Source organism: Eschrichtius robustus, chromosome 19 (genome assembly GCF_028021215.1).
Source record: "Eschrichtius robustus isolate mEscRob2 chromosome 19, mEscRob2.pri, whole genome shotgun sequence".
Lineage (NCBI taxonomy): Eukaryota > Metazoa > Chordata > Mammalia > Artiodactyla > Eschrichtiidae > Eschrichtius > Eschrichtius robustus.
This window is the reverse complement of record NC_090842.1, coordinates 55,971,052-55,992,849: the sequence shown is the minus strand read 5'-3', so window position 1 is coordinate 55,992,849 and position 21,798 is coordinate 55,971,052. Positions and strand designations below refer to the sequence as shown.

Below are 21,798 nucleotides of genomic sequence, written 5' to 3'. Positions count from 1 at the left end.
TGGGGGTCAGAAGGTTGGGTAGGACTGAGTGAGAACTGCAAGAAGTTTATAGCAAGTCAGAGGCGAGAGGTCAGATGGGGTCCGAGGAAGCCGGGTGTCAGGCTGGGGTGTGTGGGGGGACGGCTGGGGACATGCTGACCTGTTGTTGTCCACGTAGCGGATGAGCAGTGGATAGAGGGCGTACAGGTCCCGGCAGAGTACAGAGAACTCATCCCGCACCAGGAGCTCGCCCTCCTCGGCTTCCGCCTTGGCCTCTAGGCGCAGCTGCTCCTCCTCGGACACCACCTTCCCCGCCCGCTTGCGCAGCCGCCCGATGGTGGGGATGAAGTGTGAGTGCAGGAGCTCAGGCCGGGCCCGGCTCACGATGGGCTGGGCAAACACTGCAGAACCAGAGGGGGCGCAGGTGCTGCTGGCTGGCCACTGACTCCAGCACCTGACCTAAGACCTCTGATCGCACCCCTGACCTCTGTTTCCATCCCATGACTTCCGACCTGTACCTCTGACCCAGCAGCTGTCATCGACCCCAGCCTGACCCTGGCTTCTGACCCCAGCCTCTACCTCTGATCCCACTCCTGACCTCAGGCTGTGACCTCTGACATAGCCCCTGATCCTGGATCCCAACCCTAACCCTTGACCTGAAACTGTGACCCCTCAGCCCGACACAAGTCCTTGACTTCTGACTCCAACAACTGAATCCTAACCTGATATCTTACCCTAGCCTATGACATCTCACCCCCGTCTTTAACCTCTGACCTGGTCTATACCCCGACATACCTCACCACATGACTTCTGACTATGACCCTGGTTTCTTACCACAGCCTCTGACCTCTGACCCTGACCTCTGACCTCAGCCCTGATCTCTAGCTTGGCCCTGATCCAAAACTTAACTCCTAACAAGGAGTGACTTACAAGTCATGATTTTTTTTTTTTTTTTTTTTTGGCCACGCCGCGTGGCTTGTGGGATCCTAGTTCCCCGACCAGGGATTGAACCCAGGCCCCTGCAGTGAAAGCCCAGAGTCCTAACCACTGGACCGCCAGGGAATTCCCCTGACATGGAACTTCTGAACCAGGAGCCCCAATCTTTTAAAGATTCACTTCTTGACCTCTGACCCAGAACCCTAACTGTCCATATCGGGGACCCTGATATTCGACCTGGTCCTCTGACCCTTTGTATAAGGAACTCAGCCTTCTGACCCAGTTTCTAACCCATGACCTAACCCTCTTCAAGGCTCCAGAAATTCAGACTCCAGCCTGGAGGACTCCCAGGACCCATGCTTCCACCTCAGACCCTATGAGCCTGAGATTCTGACTCCTTAGGATGACCTCTGGCCTTGTGACCCCGAGAAAACTGAGCTCTGACTCCTCCCCACTCCCAGAAAACCATGGACCCCGGGATCTCCCTCTGAGACCATCAGGTCCAGGGACCTGAGCCCCAGTACTCAGGAGGCCCATGCCCGCCAGACCCACCAGCCAGCCGCTTCATCCACGAGGCCTCGTCAATGCCCAGGTTGTTGACGATGATCCGCAGGATATTCCCCAGCAGGGAGTTGAGATGGTCGGAAGTGATGGCTGTGCAGGGTGGAGGGGCCCCTGCAGGCAGGGCAGGCGGGAGTGCCTCGGGTCCGCGCTCCCACCAGCGGGGCAGGTAGCTGCACAGCATGGGCAGCGTGATCTCGATGACGTGCGGCATCTCTGTGTAGCGGGCCCCCGACTCAGCCAGCCCCCCGATGTCTGCCATGAGCCGCTCCAGCACCGGGATGTCAGGACACATCTCCTCCACGCTGTTGGGGAGCCCCAAGACTGGGGTGCGGGGAGGGGGTCAGGGCATGCCAACCCATCATGCCCAGACCTCAGTGTCCACGCCATAATCCAGAGCACCCACAAACTCTGGAGTTCCCCAATCTGGAGCGCCCCCAACCTGGGGAATCCTCAGCCCCTCAGAGCCCAGACTGGGCCACACTACCCACAGTGGGTCTCCCTGGAACCCGTGCAGGTGGAATATAACCCTTGACAGCTGCCCCAGCCCCGCCCGACTTACTGGCCCGCTCCCGGGGAGATTTGGTGGTGTACACTGAGCAGGCATTATACTCGTTCAGCTGAGGCTCCAGGAACGCCACCGGCATGGCCGCTGCTAGGCAGGCCAGGCACTCGCCCAGGGCTGGCCGAAGCCTGGAAGACGAGGCTGTGCTTAGCTCCCACGCCCCCTCTGCCCTGTCCTGGATCCCAGTCCCCTCCTCCACAGAAGTGCCTCTCCCCAGGACACTTCGGGGCAGAGATGCCATTCACTGGTGGTCACCCATGCGGCCGTTTCCCTCGGTTTCCCGAGTGCCCTTTTGCTCTACCGGTGATTCTGGCACTGCCAGCGGCCCTCCCCAGTGCCCCCAGCATGCCTGGCTCCTGTGGGCCGCCAGAGTTTCTGCGTGCCCCCTGCCAGCCCAGAACAACCTGGCATCCTGGCCGCCAAACGCCTGTGCCCACCTGGCCCCCAACCAGTGGCCTCCACTTTCTTCACTGGCCTTCCTCTGAGCGCCCTCACGTGGCCATCTTGAGGAACTGCAGTGGCCACGGTGCGGACGTCTTTTGAAGACTTTGACCATTTCCCGGCTTTTCATTCACCCCCATCTTCTCCTGTGCCCTCCCCTCCCTGGGCCCCCACGGTATCCACCCCGGCCCCAAACTATGGCTGTCTCTCCTTACTTTTCCACGTAAGGGCTCTTGGTGGTTCCCAGAGAGTAGATACTGCACAGCGTTCGGTAGCAAGAGACCTGGACATCATCCACTGAGGGACAGAGGGAGGGTGAGGGTCCGTACCAGTTCTTCTCTAACCCCCTCCCTTGTCTCCAAATGACGGGTAAGAGCAGGGGCTGTAGAGCCAGCCTGCCATTTACAAGTTTTGTTACTTGAGCAAGTACCAACCCTCTCGCGGCCTTAGTTTCCCTCTCTGTAAAATGTGGATAATTATAGTATCTTCCTCATGGGGTTGTTGTGATGATTAAATGAGTTAATACTCAGAAAGCAACTGGAACAGGGCACACAGGAGGCACTCAGTGAAGGCTAGCTGTTCTTGGAGAGGAGTCACGGATGTCTTTGATGATAGTGATGGACACTCTCTCCAGCAAATGCAAACAGATATCCAATTGTGACTTCAATATCGGTTATCCACACACCCCCCACGCCAGAAGGCCAGGTTAAGAACCTTGGCAACTTCCTAAATGTCATGAGGCAAAAAGAGGGCAGGGGGACTGTTCTAGATTGAAAAGAGACGACAGAGACATAACAACCAAATGCAATGAGAGAAACTTCACTGAATTCTGAATTTTAAAAAAAATCAAAGACATTTTGAGGGTAATAGGGAAATTTAACTATAGTCAGGTTAGGTGTGATACTGATATTGTGGGTACAGGAGAGAAGGTGCTGCAACATTCAGGTGTTGCAGGCTGAGTATTTAGGGATGAGGTGTCACTGTGTGTGTGCAACTCACATTCAAAAGTTCAACAAGGGCTTCCCTGGTGGCGCAGTGGTTAAGAATCTGCCTGCCAATGCAGGGGACACGGGTTCGATCCCCGGTCCGGGAAGATCCCACATGCCGCGGAGCAACTAGGCCCGTGCGCCACAACTACTGAGCCTGCGCTCTGGAGTCCACAAGCCACAATTACTGAGCCCGTGTGCCACAACTACTGAAGCCCGCGTGCCTAGAGCCCGTGCTCTGCAACAAGAAAAGCCACCGCAATGAGAAGCCCGCGCACAGCAACGAAGAGTAGCCCCCGCTCGCCGCAACTAGAGAAAGCCCGCGTGCAGCAGCAAAGACCCAATGCAGCCAAAAATAAATAAAAATAAAATAAATTAAAAAAAAAAAAGTTCAACAAAAAGTTTGGAAATACTTTCACTCATAAAGTGAAAGGTAAAACAAATGGGGCAGATTGTTAACATTTCTCTTCTTTCTACTTTTCTGTATGTTTTTAAAATTTTAGAGTAAAATGTTGGAGGGATTCCCTGGCAGTCCAGTGGTTAGGACTCCTCGCTCTCACTGCCAAGGGCTCGGGTTCGATCCCTCGTTGGGGAACTAAGATCCCGCGTGCCCCATGGCGCGGCCGAAAAAAAGAATATTGGAGCCGGGGAAGAACCCCATCCAAGTGCTACTTTTTTTTTATTTTTGTCAATGTCAAATCAGCAGTGAGCCGAGACAGGCCTCCCCTACCCCTCGGTCCCCAGAGCCCGTCCTGGACGCCTCCGATCCCCTGGGCCCCTCACAACCACCGAACCCCAAACTGACCTTGGCGTCTCCCTCAAACTTGTTATTTCTCCCAACTTGCCTCATGGAGGCCCCACTGTCCCCAGGTCCCCAGGCCAGGGCCTCACTCTGGATGCCTCCTCTCCACAGCCTATCTCCTCGGCCTCCAAGACATCTCTCCCACCAGCCCTTCCTGCCCTTTCCTGCCTCTGCCATGCTCCACGTCTTGTAGGGCTTTTTGAGCACCTGAACATACAATGTCATCACCCCCCATTGGGTGTTTTATCTTGCCCGGGTCTCATTAACAACATTATGTTACACACTGTATGCGTTATGTTACAAGATCCCAGGCTGGGTCACACACTACAGGTGCCATTTGGTAGGATTAAATACAGCAGACACTGCCAATTGACTCCCAATATCTGCTCTTACCTTCTTTCTGCTCTTCTCTTCTTCCTAGTAAGAGACCTCCATACTTAGCTCAACACATGAATTAAGTCTACCATCCTAGCCTTCCTTACAGTGACATGTGGCCATATGCTATGTTCTGGCCAACAGGATAAATGTGAGCAGAAGTGATGTGGGCCATTTCTACGTTGTTCCTTTAAAAGAACGGAGGTGCCCTCCTCTGTTTTCTCTTGCCTCCTACTGGCGAGAATGAGGAGGAGATGGTGCACCATCTTGGACCATACGGATAAAGGCGATATTTCAGGGATGGCAGAGCAACAAGATGGAAGGAATCTGGGCTTCTGCCGTCATGATCAACCTACCAGTAGACTGTTACATGAAAAAGAAATATATCTGTCACTTGTTTAAGCTACTGTGATTTAGGTTCTTTTGTTAGAGCTGTGGAATTAATGCTCCGATTAACTCATTCTCTAACCTACCGATTTTCTGAACTGAATGCACACTTTGCTTATGACAGTGAATCCTCTCAATAAATATAACGCCGAAACACCTGCAGATTCTATCAGGCACACTGGGATGGGTGGTGTTGGTTGAACTGACACCCCCCCCCCCCCCCACACACACACACACACACACACACAACTGCCCTTGAGATCAGGAGCCCTTACGGATAACATCGTCTCCAAACTGGTGCTGGGCGATGTGCTGGAAGAGGGTGGTGAGCACGGGCAGCAGGGCCACGGTGGTGTAGGTGAGGTTCTGGCCCACACCCTTCACCTGCGTGTGTGTCTGCGACACCTTGCCTAGCCGCAGGTTCTCCACCATCTTCTCGATGTCCTCCGAGGCACTCTCAAAGAACGAACGGAGGCCAGCCTTCACGATCTCGGGGCCAGACTTCATCACGGTCCTAACAGGGAAGTGGGGGCAAACCAGTTCCAGAATCTGAGATTCAAGATTGAGGAGAGTCTAGGAGAACAGGGGCTGGGGGTGGGAGCACGGTTAGAATGGGAGTGGGCACCATGACCCTTAGCCCCACCTGGCATCCAGGGAGCGTGCCAGGATATGAAGACAGTTGACCACAGCTGGGGCATCCGTCCCTGGGGGAGGAAGTTGGGCTTGGGTGAGGAAAGGGTTATGGGGACAGTACCTCCCTCTACAGCCAACTCAGCCGATCTCTCTTCATCCACCCCCACCCCACCTAGACTCCCATAGGCCCCTGTCCTTCCCTCATCCTGGCTGTGATCCCTCTGCCTGTCCCTCCCCCATCCCGGCCCTGACCCCTCTTCCTGTCCCTCCCCCATCCTGGCCCTGACCTCTGGGCCGTCACCGTCTGGTTATGAGTCTGAGAGTTCCATGATGGCAGGGCCCAGGACTATCCCAGTCACTGCTCTGTCCCCAGGACCACCCACTCCATGTCCACGTTCAGAGGAAGAACACAGGGAAAGTTGTTCAGATTAAGGCATGAACCTGGGCCATATTTCTTCAGGGCGAGGTTGTGAAGAGGGGAAGAGAGGGAAGATTGGGGAGAAGGGCTCGGGAGCAGAGCTACTTACCAAAGAGAGAGACTCGGTGACGGACAAGAGCGGCAAGCTTGCAGAAGAGGCTGAAGAAAGAGAAAGAAACAGGACAGGAGAAACAGGGAGCGAGGACACCAAGGGGACACAATGAGAGGAGGAGGGACAGGGAAGACAGGGGGAGAGGGACAGAAGACAGAGCCAGGAGGAGAAAGCATGATGGGGGAGAAAACGAAGGAGACAGAGGGGTGCGGAGGGGCAGAGAGATGAACCAGCTTGAAAGTCACAAGCAGTAACTGGTATGCTGGGGGTGGGGACGCTGGTCTGCCTTTCTGACAGGGTGACAAATTCGTCCCAGGTTGCCTGAAAGCCCCGTGTCCTGGGGCACACCAGGGCAGTTGTTCACCCTAGCCCTTCCATCACCTCTGCAGGTAGACTGATCAGTGCCCAGCACCTAGGACAGAGCCTCTAAGGTCCAAGGGTGGGAGGAAGAGATCCAGGATTACAATGCCGTGAGGTCAGGGGTGTGAGTCACAGGTCCCAGGGGGGCGCACCTGGTGATCATTTCCTTCTCCTTGTTGGAGGCGTGGCCACCACTGCCCAGCACTTTGGCCGGCGTGGACAGGAAATAGAGGCAGTGGTTGGTGAAGTACTGGTTGATCAAAGGGAGCAGGATCTGGGGGCATGGGGAAGAGACGAAAGGGATTTTGGGTGAAGAGAGAGGAAAGCCCAGCAGTCGCCAGCCTCCTCCAGCTTCTGAGCCCACCTCTCACCTTGGCAAAGAATTTAATCTCCTGTTCATGAGGGGACTTTTCCACTCGTCCACTGCTGAACACAGCCTCTGGTGGGGGAAGGCAAATAGGGGTCATGGTGGCTTCAAGGCTAGGGAACTCAGGGTTTTCTGAGGGGGCAGAGTTGGGATATGATAGGAGATTGCCTCCTGGTATGAAGTCACTTGTATTGGCTTTGAGGTAAACCTCTCTCCCCTATCTTTCATCTGATCCCCCTAACTCCTTGATCAAACCCTTCCTGAGGCTGAAAATGGGGAGGAGGACAAACTGGGATGGGGTAAGGCCATGGAACATCCCCCTCCTCACCAATCACAAGTCCTTTTCTTTCTGAACTTCAATATCTGGCACTGAGTAAATGTGGAATGAATGAACGAAACAAGAAGTCAATATAGACACATTAGATTCAACTTTAAAGTGGAAATCTGTTTCAGTCATCATCATCATCATCGTAGTGACGGTAATAATTCATATTATTAAAATAATAATACTATTAAAATAATAATAATAATAACAAATAAGGCTCCAATTACTAAACACTTGCTATGTCCCCTGGCACTGTGAGAAATGTTCTTGCACAATCTCCTCCCAACCTGGAGGCCTGTATACTTGGTCCTTCATTCCCATTTTACGGATGAGGAAATTGAGGTGAAAGAGCTCACTCCAGGTCACTTAGCAAATAAGTGACAGAACTGTAGCGGGTTATGGTGAACAGAATCCCCCTTTCACAGATGAGCAAACTGAGCTTCAGGGAGGAGAGGGAATTGCCAGGAGCCTGTGCAGCATGGAGGTCTGGCTCACGTGGGATTTGGGGTGAGATGTATGAGTGAATCCTGCTGGGCCACTCACTCACCTGAAGGGAATTTGGGGGTTCCTGGGTGGCTCTTAAGGGGAATGCTGGGGCCCTCTGGGGGAAGCTGGAAGGGATCATAGGGGCCCCAGCTGTGATTCTTAGTGATATATAAGAGGTATCTGCAGGGCATCCCAACAGCCTCAGCCTTCAAAATAGATCCAGAATCTGCCCAGTTCTCACGCTCTTCTGCTCCTGCCGCCCTCAGTCTGCTCCCACAGGCAGCCAGAGGGAGCCTGTGAACACCCAAGGCAGATCAGGGCCCTCTCCTGCTTAGAATGCTCCCGTGGCACCATCTCACTCAGAGCAAAAAGCCACAGTCCTCCCCATGGCCTGCAAAGCCCGTCATGATCTGCCTGTCACTGACCCCGTTTCCTCTCACTCTTCCCCTCTGTCACTCTGCTTCAGCCACATGGGCCTCCTAATACGCACATCAGCGACCTCTGCACTGGTTGTTCCTCTCCCTAAAATACTCTCCCCAGATGACCACATAGCTCTCTCCCCAGCTTCCTGGAATACTCTATTTATTTATTTTTATTTTTTTGACTGCACAGCAGGGCATGTGGGACCTTAGTTCCCCGACCAGGGATCAAACCCACTGACCCCTGCAGTGGAAGTGCAGCATCTGAACCACTGGACCGCCAAGGAAGTCCTGGAATACTCCATTTAAAATTACAACCGGCCCACACTCCCAACCCTCTTTAGCTAGCTCTAGTGTATTCCTCTTCCCATAACACTAATCACTTTCTGACACACTCAGTGATCTCCTTATTTCCGACTTTAAATGGCTGAATCCACCACAGGAATGTAAGTGGCAGGAGGACAGGGATCTTTGTCTTCTTGTTCACTGTCTTATTCTCAACCCCTAGAACAATGTCTGGCACAATGATTAGATGAGGGGAGGAAGGAGAAATGAATGAGCTGGGTGCCTTTGTGAAACTGCAGCTAGGGCGGGGACGGGGAGGGAATTCTCCGTACCCAGGTGGGCGATAAACTCCTGAGAAATGTCCATCCAGCGGAGCAACTGCTGCAGGAAGCCGAAGGCGAACCGTTTCTCAATGGAAGACGTATCCAGTTCCATGTCCTTAAGGCCCCTGCGTGCAGGCAGAGCGAGAGGTCAGCCCAGACGCAGACCCGCCGTATTTCCCGCCTCTTTCCAGTTCGGCCTGGACTCCCCCAGGCCCTGCCTCCGCTTTCCAGGCCCCACCCTTCTTAGGCTCCTCCCCTCTCTGGCCCCGCCTCTGCCCTCCAGGCCCCACCCCTCTATGGCCCTGCCTCTGCTCCCAGGCCCCACCCCCCATCATCTTCCTTTCTCTGGCTCCGCCTCCACTACCTAGGACTCGCCACTCCCAGCTTTTGCCGGGTTCCGCCCACTTTCCCTACCCCTCCCGGGCCGGCCTTCCAGCCCGCTTGCCTGGTGACCGCGTAGCCGTTCATCTGCAGGAACTTCAGCAGCTCCTGGGCCTTCTCTCTATCTCGTGACTTCTCCTTGGCCGTGAGCGTGTCGTAGGGAACCAGCAGGGGGTGGGTCCCACCACCTGGGGCAGCAAAGACCAGAAATCAGGGGCGTGGGGGGGACCCAGGCCGCTCATTGAAGTGGTTCCTGAAGTTCAGGGTGTGCATAATTATAGTAATAAAGACAGAGATAAGAATAACCAAACATTGCTTTCAGATGCTCCTCACATCCTCACCACAGCCCTACAGGAGTAAATGCTGCGATTATCCCCATCGTAGAGACACAGAAACGAAGGTTCAGTGGGGTGAAAGCAACTGTTCAAAGTCACACAACTCTAACCCAGGTCCTTATGACTCCGGAGCCTGTGACTAGGGGAGTACGGCGAAGGGGAGTCTGTGCGGCGTGGGGTGGGTGCCTCACCCTTGGCTTCCAGCTCCTGTTTCTTCTTCCGCCCCCACGTGTTGTGGTAATTTTCCGCCAGCTGTTCTGCCATGGCCTGGGAGAGGATGCAAAGGGTCAAAGCCCACATTCAGAGGATGTCTTCCTCTCCCAACAGACGCCTCCAGTCCCCAAATAAAGGACCACAAGACTCACCTGCAGCTCCCGGGACAGGGTAACTCCGGTGAGGTCGGGGGGCTGGGGGTTGTAGCCTTCCCGTGGATCATAGGTCTGGGGAGACAAGGGAAAGATGAATGGACTAGCAGGAAGCCCAGCCCCCAAGCCAATTTATCCCCCCTACCTGGCCCTACACCCCTCCTCTGTGCCCTCTCCTTAAGTCCCTGTCTCTAAGCCACCCTCCTCTCTTCTGCCCTTTGCAGTTCTTCAGACCCATGCCCTCTCCTTCCCAGATCTCTCAGCCTTCTCCTGCACCCCCTCCTGGCCTTCCCCCTTCCGCTGACCCCACCTTTTTCCCGTGGCCCTTATCCCCCTCTCGACCCCACCTCCTGCCTGGCCCCACCCTCTCCTGGCCCCGCCCCTTATTCTAGCCGCTCACCACCCCCTCATGACCCCGCCCCCTGTCCCAGTCCCGCCTCCACCTGGGCACTTTGGGATATCTTCCGGGTTTTTTTCTTCTCCATCTTCTCCTCCTCACCCTCCCTGGCTTTCTCTATCGTCCATTCCCAGGCAATCATGGCCTTCAAGGACTCCTTGATGGGCCAGCGGTAAATCTCTTTGTCCTGGGGTGGACAGAAGGGAGTGGAGTTGGTCGAATGGGGTGAGAGGGAGGTGGAGGTAGGAGCCCCTGGCTCAGCCTCACTGGCCTCCGGTATCCCAAGAAGGGGAAAGCCCTGACCATGTGGCTAGGAGTGGTCCAGTCCGAATTCAATCCCAGGTGTCTTACCTGTTCTGTAACAGAGCTTCCCAAACTCTCATTATCCCCTTTTATACATGAGACTCAGAGAAGTTAAGTTGTATGGTCAAGGAATCAAATGCAGTCTCTCCAACTCTTTCTAAGAGAAGGGACACTAGGAGTCTGGGGTCTAGGGGAGGCAGCCAAGTTTGAGGGAAGACAAAGTCCATGGATGGGGAGCCTTAACCCACAGATCCAGCTAGATCCAAGCCCATGAAGCTGCCTCACCCCTCCCTGATACCCCAAATTTTGGACCCCCAACTTGGGCGCCAAGGCTTGGTCACCTTCTCCGAAAATGTCTTGTAGGGCCTCAGCATGGGATGGGTCTTCAGTTCCTCATCTATGTTCTCCCCATAGGACCAGTTGTTCTGGATCTGGAGGTGGAGAGGGGACAGGTGGGGGCAGTGTCACTATGGAGCTGGGAGTGGGAGCAGGATGAGGTGTGGACAGACGCTGAGCGGGAACCCTGGAGGGGCTGAGGGTTCCAGAGGAGGCTGTGAATCCCAGGAAGAGTTATGGGTCTCAGGTAAACCTGGGGCCCTCCGGGAGGATCTGGGTCTGGGGGAAAGCTGGGGTCTTGAGGAAGGCTGGCAGAGGTGGGGGTTCCTGGGGAGGGGAGGACCATGACGCCAACCTTGTCGAAGGCCCACTTCTCGTGTGTGTACTCCGCAAACTTGTTAATGAAGGAGTCCAGCTTCTCTGGGATGATCACACTATTAGGGGGGTGGGGTCAGCAGATGTTAGGGCTGGCCCCTCCTTCCACCTCTGAAACCTTCTTCTTCTCCCAGCCCCCAGGCCCCCCCTCCTGCCCCCAGGCCTCACTTGATGGTCTCCACAGGCCGAGGATCAAAGTTGCCTTCAGCGTCCACCGTGGCCTTTTTCTCAGCCTTGGATGAGTATGAGGCGTCCACGTAGTCGGGGGGCAGGGCCCCTGCGATGGCACACACGCAGGGCATAACCATGCGGTACAGCTCTGGGTCATATTTCTGGGGAGGTCAGGGTGTGGGGGTGGTGGTCACTGCAGGCCTGACGGAGCCTTCAAATCCTGGAGCACCAGGACTTCAAACTCACCCCTCCAATCATCACCCCTCTTTCTTGAGCCCTCAAACATGAAGTATGGTCTCTCTCCCTGAAACCCAAACCTCAGACCCACCTGGACTCTCAAACCACGCCTATGTTACCCCCTCCAAGCCCCCAAACTAGAGGCCCGTTCCCTCTTCCATAATGTTCAGAGACCCAACTCATAGATTCTCCTAGATCCAAACCTGCAGAACTGCCTCCCTCCCTGAACCCCCAACTTTGAGGATTTCATTCTGGATCCCTGACTTCGGGCCCCAGACTCTCCAAACAGGCTTCTTTCAGGGCCCTTGGGTGCCCAGACCTTATGGGCCAGCGAGTCAAAGATGCCCCAGAAGAGTTTACGGGTGAGGTGCAGCTCTTCCTCCGAGGTGACCCCATAGTTGGCCCAGCCTGTGGGGAGGCAGTAGTACTTCCAACAACGCTCATAGTGGTTGGTGAGGAGCTGGGTGGGAACAAGAGGGGAACACACAAATGAGGGGGACATTAACAGGTGGCAGGCGAATGAAGGCCCAGGGAGGCCCTGGGGTGGGGGTGGGGGGTGGCAGTGCTTTTAAATTATGAGGGAGGTGTGGATTATGCAAATGATATGCTAATAAAGGGGAAATGGCATGCGTATTGGGAAGTGGTCCTGGACAGTTTATTATGTAAATTTGGCACTCTAATTCAGAGTCAGGATGGGCATTAAACAGAGCTGGATTTGTCTGGTGTTCTTTACACAAATAAGCATGCAGATATTAATCCATGGGTAGGGTTATGTGCAAATGGGCATACGGATGAAGTGATCTGTGCTTATGTGAATTAACATGGCAAGTAGAAACATAGGCAGCACCCCATGGAAACACGTGGTAGTTGGGAAGAGAGCCTCCACCAGCCAATATGCAAATTTGAAATGGGGGCTGATTGAGATGTATTACGCAAAATAGTTAAAATATCTGAGTTGGGGGTATCTCCTTATGCAAACTAGCATGCAAATGAAAAAATAATAGGAGAGACAGTGTGCAAATATTCAGGATAGCTGTGGTACTATTTACTGAAATAAATGCAGTCATTTGAATAGTGGAAGGCCGGTGGTCTAAGCATGCGAATAAGCATGCTAATTAGAAAAAGTGTGCCCCACGCAAATATATGCTAATTAAGATGGGGGTTGGCTCACTGTTATGCGAATTAAACGCTAATTAGGGAGTGTTAGAGGCACCAATGACGCAAAGTGAATGTTAAAGAGGTTTCTATGGGGCCCGCTGCCCGCGCGTTTGCAGGTTAACTGGCCTGGGCGGTGTGATACAAATGAGCCCCATAGTCCGAGGGCGGAGCAAGCCGGTGGGTGGAGCAAGCCGGTGGGTGGAGCATGGAAATACGCAAGCTGAAGAGGGCTTGCCCTCACCTTGAGCGGCATCTTGGCGAACTCGTTAAGGATGGGCACGTCGAACACCAGGCGCCGCAGCAGGTGCTGCAGCATGGACGGGCGGATGTACCTGCGGGGACATGCACGGGGCGGGGTTACTCACCCTGAGGTCCGCCCCACCCGTAGCCCCGCCCACCAGGGTCCCGCCCCACCTGCAGAGCGCCATCAGGCATTCCTCGATGACGTCGCGCTGCGCCTTGGTGAGCGAGCGGCCGCGGGACAGGCGGTACACCGTGTGAAGCATGGAGTCCACCATGATGGCGCGATGCTCGGTTCCCGCAAAGAGTGGCGCACACTTGGTGATGAGCGGCAGCACCGCCAGGCACAGGTAACGGTTCAGCGCCAGCGCCATCTCCGTGGTGCTGAAAGTGGCCTGGGGCGCAGGGTGGGGACATCAAGCCCTGACACCTGCCCAGGATAACTCTGGGCAAACGACCCCGGCTTCTGATCTTCCCCTGAAACCTGCTTCTCCCAGACTCCACTACCCTTAGTACTTTGGACTATGCAAAATTTCAAATACACGCAAAAGTCCAGGAGCCAATTAATGAACCCTCATTACCCAGATTAGGCTGTTCTGCAGATACCCACCTTCTGCATGCTTTTCCTCTCTACCCTCGCCGTTTTTTCCTGTAATATTTCATGCAACCCCCAGCCATATATCACTTTATCCAAAGATACTTCAGTATGTATCTCCATTCAGACAAGTATCAATACTTCTATTTAACATTCCATGCTGCCATTATCACACCTCACAGAATTAACGAAATCTCTTAATAATCATGATCAGCTTTCTCTAATTGTCTCAAAAATGGCTTTGCATTTAGCTGCAATTGTTTGGATCAGGGCCCCAAGAAGACCCCCATACTGTACTTGGCTGACAGGTGTCTCCATCGGTAACTGTCCCTTTTCCTCCCCCCCTTTTTAAGGCTATTTGTTTGCTGAAGAAACTGAGTCATGGGTCCAATGGAATTTCCTACATTTTGGCCTTGGTTGGTCGCTTCCCAGTGGTGTCAGGTAACTAGTTCCTCTGCCCCCTGTATTTCTGATAACCTGGTAGTTATAGATTCAAGTTCCGGGGTTCCCTTTCCCAGTAGGGAACAGTCATTTCTCCCATCTTAAGAAGAGCCTCCTCTTGACCAAGTTCACCCGGCCAGCACATCGCCATTTCCCTGCCTCTTCTGTCACCAACTTGTGTAGACTGTCAACACTCGCTGTCTCCAATACCTCACCTCTCAGCCTCTCTCTCTGAGAGGGGCTCGCTCTCTCTCTCTATATATATTTTTTGGCTGCACTGCATGGCATATGGGCTCTTAGTTCCCTGACCAGGGGGCAAACTTCCACTGCGCCCCCTGCAGTGGACTGCCAGGGAAGTCCTCCCGGGCTCTCCTAAACCCTTTCCCATAAGGCTTTAGCCCCACCACCTCACTGAAACTGCTTCCTCCATTTGGCCAAACCAATGGTGAGTTATCAGTCTTCATCCTAACGTGGCATTGTCACCTTCTGTTATTATTGTTCTTGTTGTTGGTGTTGTGCATGGGTCTTTGTATCTCCACGGTGCTGAGCCATCACTGAGACTTCTTTTTTATAACCTGAGGTGTTGGAGATTTCCACCCACCCTTTCCCAGAACTCAGAGTTTTTCTTGGTTTTTGTTTTCTATCTTGATGGTGGAGGAGGGAGGATTATGATATATACACAAGTTCAGAACAAACAAAAGTGCTGCCACTATTCCCATGACACATCCCACTCTGGAGGCCGGGAGAGTGGCCAGACTACTCACCGTGTCCAGCGAGGCGGCCGCCCGCATGTCGGGCAGGAAACCCACATCTAGCACATGCAGCAAGAACTCCTGGTTCTCGATGCCGTACACGCGGTCCAGGAAGAGCACCATCGACGCCTTGTGGTCCGGCACAAAGGATGCCGACATCTTTGGCTGTACCAGAGCCCCATCTGTGGGCAAGAGAGCGGGGTCAGGGCTGCCCTTGGGTCCCTCTGCTTCCTCCCCAGCGTCACTCCCTTGCCGAGTCCCGCCCCTCCGCACCTTTGCCCAGGGTGGGGATCTGCAGTGGGAGGCTGATGATGCCCACGAGGTCGTCCAGGGGCACGAGGGAGCGCAGGATGGCGCGGATCCGCAGGGCCTCGCCTTTGCCGGCTTGGATTAGCTGGAGAGGGGAGGTGGGCATGTCATCAGGCACCCCCTGCCCCATGTGGTCATTCCCCCATTCCATCCCTTCCCGACCCACTGGCAGGTAAAGACTCCGTCTCGTGGAGCTAACTCTAGAATTCCCAGCCCTGACCCCTCTGCCTGTGCTTCTCCCCTGCAGCCCTGACTACCACTGGCTTTCATTGCTTGATCTCCCGCACTGGACTGAGAGCTCTGTGGGAGTGGGGCCAGGGGCTCTCTCGGCCACTGGTGTGTCCCCAGCATTGCCTAGCCCAGGACCACATGCATAGCAAGAGCTAAATCAATGTTGTTGAATGTCTGAATGAAGAGGTTCAAGGTTGGCTGTGCCCGCCCCCCAGCCCAGCCTTCAGGTCTCACATGCATCTCTGGTGCACAGCGTCCCAGCAGGTCGATCAAGGCAGCGTAGAAGGACATGATGGCGTGTCCAAGGTGCACCCGGTTTTCTTCGGGAGGCTCCTCCCCGAAGCTGCAGAGGAAGGCAGGTGGTGTGAGGAGGCAGCAGGGGCTCGGGGAGGGTGGTGGCTCTGTCGAGGAGGGGGCAGGAGACTCACAGCTCACGCCGCCGGTCCCTGCGGACTCCTGGGCCATCCCTCGCGGGGTCCTCGGAGATGCGGATGGCCTCTTCGATGGTGGCCAGCAGCCCCGAGCTGCCCTCGCCCCGCAGGGCAGGCCCGAAGCACTCAGGCTTGCGGATCAGCAGACGCACCACCACGTTGGCATTCTCCTCCACGCTCTCACCTGGTGGCTCGCGGGGTCAGGAGGCCTCATGAGCCACTGCTCAGGGTCCCTCCCTGGACAGCCCCTGACCTGGCACCTCAGGGGTGAACGTCAGGCCCCCGTTGACCTCCGGACCCTGCCCCGCGCCCACTTGCAGGCATCCCTGCCCAGGCCAGGCCTGTGGCCCAGTATGTGGGCCACACCCGAGGGAGGCTTTAGCCAGTGACCCGCAGCCTCCCGCCCTATTACCGCCACCCCTTGCCTCACCGTTGACGAAGACAGCGAAGCGCAGGAAGTCCAGGTAGCGCTCGCCGCCGCAGGGGTTCCAGCCGATGTCTGGGTACCCTTTGGCCAGGAGTATGGGGCAGCTTTGGAGGCCACAGCCTGCCAGGTAGGACACCACCTGGGGGCACAGGAGGCTCAGCCAGAGGCTAGACCCACACCTCCTTCCTCCCCAAGGCTCAAGTCCCTGCCCATCCCTGGAGCTCCGCAATCCAATTTGGATCCCTCAGCAAACAATAACCCTCATCCTCCACCATCATTTCCCACCTGGACCATCACAGCCACCTCCTCCCTGGGCTCACTGTTCCCTTCAACCCCTAGTCTGTCCCCCACACAGTCAGAGAGGCCCCTACTGTCTCACTTAGGGCTAAAGCCAGAGCCCTCGCTGTGGCCCACAGACCCTCCACACAATCTGCCCTTGTCAACTCCCTGCCCTCACATCCTAGCACTCACCCTGTCTCCCTCTGCTCCAAGCACACTGCTCTCTCTGCTGTTCCTCAAACTCATCAGGTTCACTCCTGCCTCAGCGCCTTTGCACTGGCTGCTTCCCAGCTTGGAATGCTCTTCCCCCTCATGTCCATATGGCCCCCATCTCCTTCAGAGCTTTACCTGAAGGTCACTTTCTCAGTGAGGCTTTCTCTGACCACTTGTGTCTAAACGCAGACACCCTCCCGACACTTGATATTTCTCTCCCTTGCTCACGTTTTTTCTTCCTTAACACTTGTCATTAGCTAATACACCACATATTTTACTTCTTCATCTTGTTTATTATCCATCCTCCCAACTAGAATGTCAGCTTCACAAGGACAAGGATTTTTGACTCTCAATCACTGTCATACCCCTACTGCCTTGGACGGGTCCTGACACATAGTAGGTGCTCAAAAACATTTGCTAAATAATAATACTATAATAGTAGATAACTGTCAGAGAGTGCTTACTGCTTTGTAAACGCTTTCGTGAGTTAACTTATTTAATCCACAGAACAACTGTATGAAATTGTTTCTATTATATTCATTCTACAAATGAGGAGATGGAGGCCTGGAGAATTTAAGCCACTTGTCCAAGGCCACACAGCAAGAGAGTGGGGCTGGGAGTGGGGGTGGGGGCGGGGAGTTGAATCTAAGTTGCTGAACTCCAGAGCCCATGCCTTTCACTGCTACACACAGAAGCAGGGAGCACAGAGGGCCAAGAAACGTGCCAAGCCCACATGGCTGGGGAGGGTGGGGTGTAGATTTTCACTCAGCCCCGTGAGCGAGTGACTGGGTCCTGTCCCTTTGCTGCAAATTATTCCCCTTCTGATTCAGTTCTGGACCATGCACAATGGCACCCACAGAGTGGGACCCAAGTCAGCAGGTGCCCCAAGGGGCCAGGTATGGGCCAGGCCTTCTCCCTCCACACCTTCTCCAGATCCTGCTCCTGCAACGCCAAGGCCAGCTCGTTGTTGTCAATGACAGAGGCAGCTGCCACGTCCAGGGGCGTGGAGCCCTTCATGCCTGTGGGGGTGAGAGGCAGTGAGAATGCTCTTCAGAGGTGCCTAGCTGACTGTCTCACTTTTGCTTGCCTCACCTCCTCCAGGAAGCCCTCCTTGACCACCCCTTTTCCAGCCTGGGTCAGGTGGCTCCTCTGACTGTGCTTCTCCATCCCAGGCCTGATCAGTCCAGGCTGACACTGTCTGGGATGGGTTTGTCTACCCCACTCCACTGTGAACCCCATTAGGGCCAGGCCCAGGGCTGTCTGGGTATCCCCAGCACTGCTCATTACAGGTCCAGATCCAGGGTGAGTTGAGAGTGAGTGTTTGTTAAATGACTAAGTGAGCCAGCGGAGAGCGGGGCCAGCCTGGATGGACCGCCAGGAGTGGGCTCAGAGTTCCTCACCCAGGCCAATGCCGCTGTTCTCCAGCAGGTAGCTCAGGTGGTCAAACATGGAGCGCTGGTTCTGCCGGCTGATGCGGCAGAAGTAGCAGAGGAAGCGGCAGCAGCTGGTCACCATCTTGGGGAAGCGGATCTCCTGGGCAAGCAGGGTGGGCTGGTGGTCAGTGCCTGCCCTCTGGGGCCCCCTGCCCTGAGCTCCCCAGCCCACGCAGCCCCCTTACCTTGGATTCGCCGCCCCCAAGGACATTCACCATGACCTCCATGACTGTCTCATGCATGCCCAGCGCCCGCATCAGGTTCGGGTGTTGGTAGAAGACTCTGTTGTTCATGATGTTCCTGTGGACAGGTAGAGTGCATGGGGTCAAGTCCACGGAGAGCCTCCAGACCCCTGCGGGAGCCATCACCACCACTGTGGTAACAGTTAACATTTACTGAACTCCTAGTCTGTGCCCGGCATTACTCCCTTTACAGATCTGAACTCATTCAATCCTTATGTCCACTCTGTGATGCGGGAACTGGAATTATCCCTCTTTCACAGACAAGGAAACCAGAGGATCCAAGGTGGGCTCCCCCTGGGGCGGAGATCTTTATCATGTTGCATGTTGTAACCACAAGTGCCTAGAAAGGGCCTGGCACACAGTAGGTGCTCAATAGATGTTTGCTGAGTGAATGAATGAGGCTCACTTGGCGCTGAGTGCTGAAGATTATTGTTATCATTATTATTATTACTGTTATTACCACTACATGAGCTCACTGAAGCCGCACCACAACTCTTCAGGATAAGCGTGGCTCTTCCCCAGTTTAGAGATGAAGAAACCGAAGCTCAAAGAGGGTAAACCTTGAGCCAAGAGTCACAGGTGAGTAGGAGCTGTTACCCAGGGATGGGTGGAGAGGTAAGAGGGGGGGACATTACCTAGGGAGATGGGCTAGCTGCTGGGAGGAGCACACCACCCTGAGGATGGGGCAGAAGTGGGGAAGGACACATTATTGCATCCAGAGGACGTGAGCCAGTGGACAAGCTTGAGCTGGAAGGTCTCCCCTCCCTTCCCCGGGGATGTGCAGAGTCAGGGGAGGGGCGGGGCCTCACCCAATGCTCTGGATCATGAGGTTTTCCTCCTGGGGGCCCATCTGCACAATGAGCAGTGACCGGATCTGGCCAAGGCACTCAAGCAGACTCATGGTGTCCTCCACGGAGGAGGGTGAGATGGTATAGGCCCGGGGCAGGGCACGCAGCAGCTCCCCAAGCCCATCGTACTGCCGGTGCAGGAGGCTGAACATGGCCCGTACCAGCTCGGGGCTCTGCACGAAGTCCTCTTGGGCCCAACGCACCACTGTGTGGGACACCAGCTCCTGCAGCGACTCTGGGAAGGGGACACAAGGGTAGGAACACTCTTCCTGACCAGGGCCTTGAGCAAAAACGGTACAGAGGGCGCCCCTCTTTCCAGAGGGCTTCTCAGTTGCTAACCATTCACCTCCCGCCCTCCTCCTGCCAGGAGTGGGCAGATTCTGGCAGATTTTGTTCTGTGGCTCTAGGAGTCTCCCTATCCTCTTCACCCTATACCCAGACCATAAGTGCCCCCCTAAAAGCTTTAAGAGGAAAAAGCACTTGTATCACTGCAAAGTACCAGAGCATTATTCTGAGCACCTTTGAAAGTGCAAGTGGTAATTCCATTTGTTCTGTAAAAACACTGCTGATTTTTCATCATGGGAGACAACAGACACAAAGAAAAACGGTGAAGACTTTGGTGTCATCTGAAAATTATGTCAAAAATGAACTCTTTTATTTTCCCTGGCGATGTCCCCGGGACTCTCCTCTCCTATATCCAGCATCCATTTCTCTCCCTGTCTCTCTTTCTCTCCCAACCCTTTTTCTTCCCAGGATTTCTGGGAGAGAAGACAGATGTCTCCTCTGTCTCAGGGTCAGAAGAAACCTTCCTGCACTGGCACTGAATGATGATGTCAATTCATGACCTGTGACATGTCCTACCTTCCTTCCATCTGCTCTACACGATCTGGACCCATCACTTCTGACTTCATATTCTGTACCTCCCCTCCTGCTCACTCTGCTCCAGCCACACTGGTCTCTAAACGCACCAAGCATGTTCCTGCCTCAGGGCCTTTGCACTGGCTGTTCCATCTGTACCAATCATCTTTCCCCAGATCTTTGCATACCTCACTCCCCGACTCCAACCTCTCCATCTTTGTCCCTCTCTCTCCTCTCACTCAGCTTTAGTTTTCTTCTTAATATGTATGGCCATCTGATATTATGGTATATGTATATTTGTATCTTTTGTAATATTCTAAACCCCTTGAGGGCAGGGACTTTGACTCTTCCCCCTACTATATTCCCTGGCCCTACCAACAGTGCCTGGCCCAGAGTTGGCCCAATAAAATTTCTTGAATGTAACAGAATAAACCCTCCACCAATGTTAGGGACTCTGTCCTTGTTATATGGTGTTAATATATAGTTTGCCTAATGACCCATGGGCCCAACATTTATCATGGCTGCTTTCCTAACCCCTCAGCATAGTAATCACTTTCACCAAGAAATAAGGGAAAAACAAAGAAAAGCCACAAGTACATGGAAGCCACGGTGGTGCATTAGTTGCCCCATCCCAAGGTTGGATGTATGCCTCTGCTCTGGCAGCCATGCACCACGCTGTTCCAACACACACACTGTGCAGCCCCAACTTTGGGGCCACGCCTCCAGCATGCCTCCTCTCTCACCCCTCTCTCCACTCCTCCTCTCTCATTAATACCCATCCACCCGTCCCTTGGGCTACTCCTGGTGGCCTGTCTTGGACCCAGAAACTCCCCAAGCGCAGGGCTGCTTGGGCCACCCCTGGTGGCCCCAGTCCTCACGGGGTTTGTGCTCCTCGGCAGGTGGCTCCTCCTCCGGTTTCTCCTCCTTCTTCTTCAGCAGCCGTACCTTCTCCAACAGGCCCATCAGGCGGCTGCCCAGGGTGGCTTCTTCCTCCGGTTCTTCCTCCTCCCCCGCCAGCTGAATTCCTGGAGGTGGTCAAGAAGGGAGGGCGTGTCATTCATCATTCATTGCTTATTAATCGCATCTATCATTTACTTCTTTGTTCATTCATGTGTTCACTCACTCATTTCTCATTCATGTGTGCATTCGTGGGGTTTTTCATTTGTTTCTTTATATGTTCATGTTTGTTCATTTATTCATTCCTTGAATCATTTGTCTTTTAAATCAACTATTGCAAGTATCTTCAAAGAACTAAAGGAAACCAAGTCTAAAGTATTAAAGAGAACTATGATGACAATGTCTCATCAAACAGAGAATATTAATTGAGGTAGATAATGTAAACAATAACCATATAGAGTTGAAAAGTACAAAAACTGAAATTTAAAAAACACTAGAGGGGTACAACAGCATACTTGAGCTGGTAGGAGAAAGAATCAATGAACTTGAAGGTAGAACAACAGAGGTTATCCAGTCTGAAGAAAAACTAACAGAGCCTCAGAGACCTGTGGGACACCAGCTAGTGTACCAACATACGCATAATGGGAGTCCTAGAAGGAGAGATGAGAAAGGAGCAGAAAAATATTTGGAAAAATAATGGCCTCAAAGTCCCAAATTTGATGAAAAATATTAATCTACACATCCAAGAAACTTGGTGGCCTACTGGTTAGGATTCCTGGCTTTC

General features: G+C 54.0%; 1 protein-coding gene across 2 annotated transcripts in view; it reads right to left on the bottom strand.

Moving 5' to 3' along the window:
- RYR1 (ryanodine receptor 1) overlaps positions 1 to 21,798 on the bottom strand; it is a 117,280-nt gene that overhangs the window by 53,396 nt on the left and 42,086 nt on the right. For both annotated transcript variants that reach the window (XM_068529184.1, XM_068529183.1), the window contains exons 38-67: positions 20,996 to 21,142; positions 19,221 to 19,494; positions 18,355 to 18,469; positions 18,137 to 18,269; positions 17,661 to 17,755; positions 16,248 to 16,383; positions 15,815 to 16,001; positions 15,621 to 15,729; positions 15,120 to 15,240; positions 14,859 to 15,028; positions 13,233 to 13,453; positions 13,060 to 13,150; positions 11,980 to 12,120; positions 11,421 to 11,584; positions 11,233 to 11,311; positions 10,883 to 10,972; positions 10,285 to 10,425; positions 9,842 to 9,916; positions 9,668 to 9,743; positions 9,206 to 9,329; positions 8,770 to 8,885; positions 6,927 to 6,994; positions 6,708 to 6,829; positions 6,193 to 6,242; positions 5,676 to 5,736; positions 5,308 to 5,546; positions 2,698 to 2,779; positions 2,039 to 2,169; positions 1,468 to 1,800; positions 140 to 380 (exon numbers count right to left, since the gene is read on the bottom strand). In XM_068529184.1, coding sequence (XP_068385285.1) covers positions 140 to 380; positions 1,468 to 1,800; positions 2,039 to 2,169; positions 2,698 to 2,779; positions 5,308 to 5,546; positions 5,676 to 5,736; positions 6,193 to 6,242; positions 6,708 to 6,829; positions 6,927 to 6,994; positions 8,770 to 8,885; positions 9,206 to 9,329; positions 9,668 to 9,743; positions 9,842 to 9,916; positions 10,285 to 10,425; positions 10,883 to 10,972; positions 11,233 to 11,311; positions 11,421 to 11,584; positions 11,980 to 12,120; positions 13,060 to 13,150; positions 13,233 to 13,453; positions 14,859 to 15,028; positions 15,120 to 15,240; positions 15,621 to 15,729; positions 15,815 to 16,001; positions 16,248 to 16,383; positions 17,661 to 17,755; positions 18,137 to 18,269; positions 18,355 to 18,469; positions 19,221 to 19,494; positions 20,996 to 21,142 — 4,132 coding nt within the window. The remainder of the gene's footprint in view (positions 1 to 139; positions 381 to 1,467; positions 1,801 to 2,038; positions 2,170 to 2,697; positions 2,780 to 5,307; positions 5,547 to 5,675; positions 5,737 to 6,192; positions 6,243 to 6,707; positions 6,830 to 6,926; positions 6,995 to 8,769; positions 8,886 to 9,205; positions 9,330 to 9,667; positions 9,744 to 9,841; positions 9,917 to 10,284; positions 10,426 to 10,882; positions 10,973 to 11,232; positions 11,312 to 11,420; positions 11,585 to 11,979; positions 12,121 to 13,059; positions 13,151 to 13,232; positions 13,454 to 14,858; positions 15,029 to 15,119; positions 15,241 to 15,620; positions 15,730 to 15,814; positions 16,002 to 16,247; positions 16,384 to 17,660; positions 17,756 to 18,136; positions 18,270 to 18,354; positions 18,470 to 19,220; positions 19,495 to 20,995; positions 21,143 to 21,798) is intronic.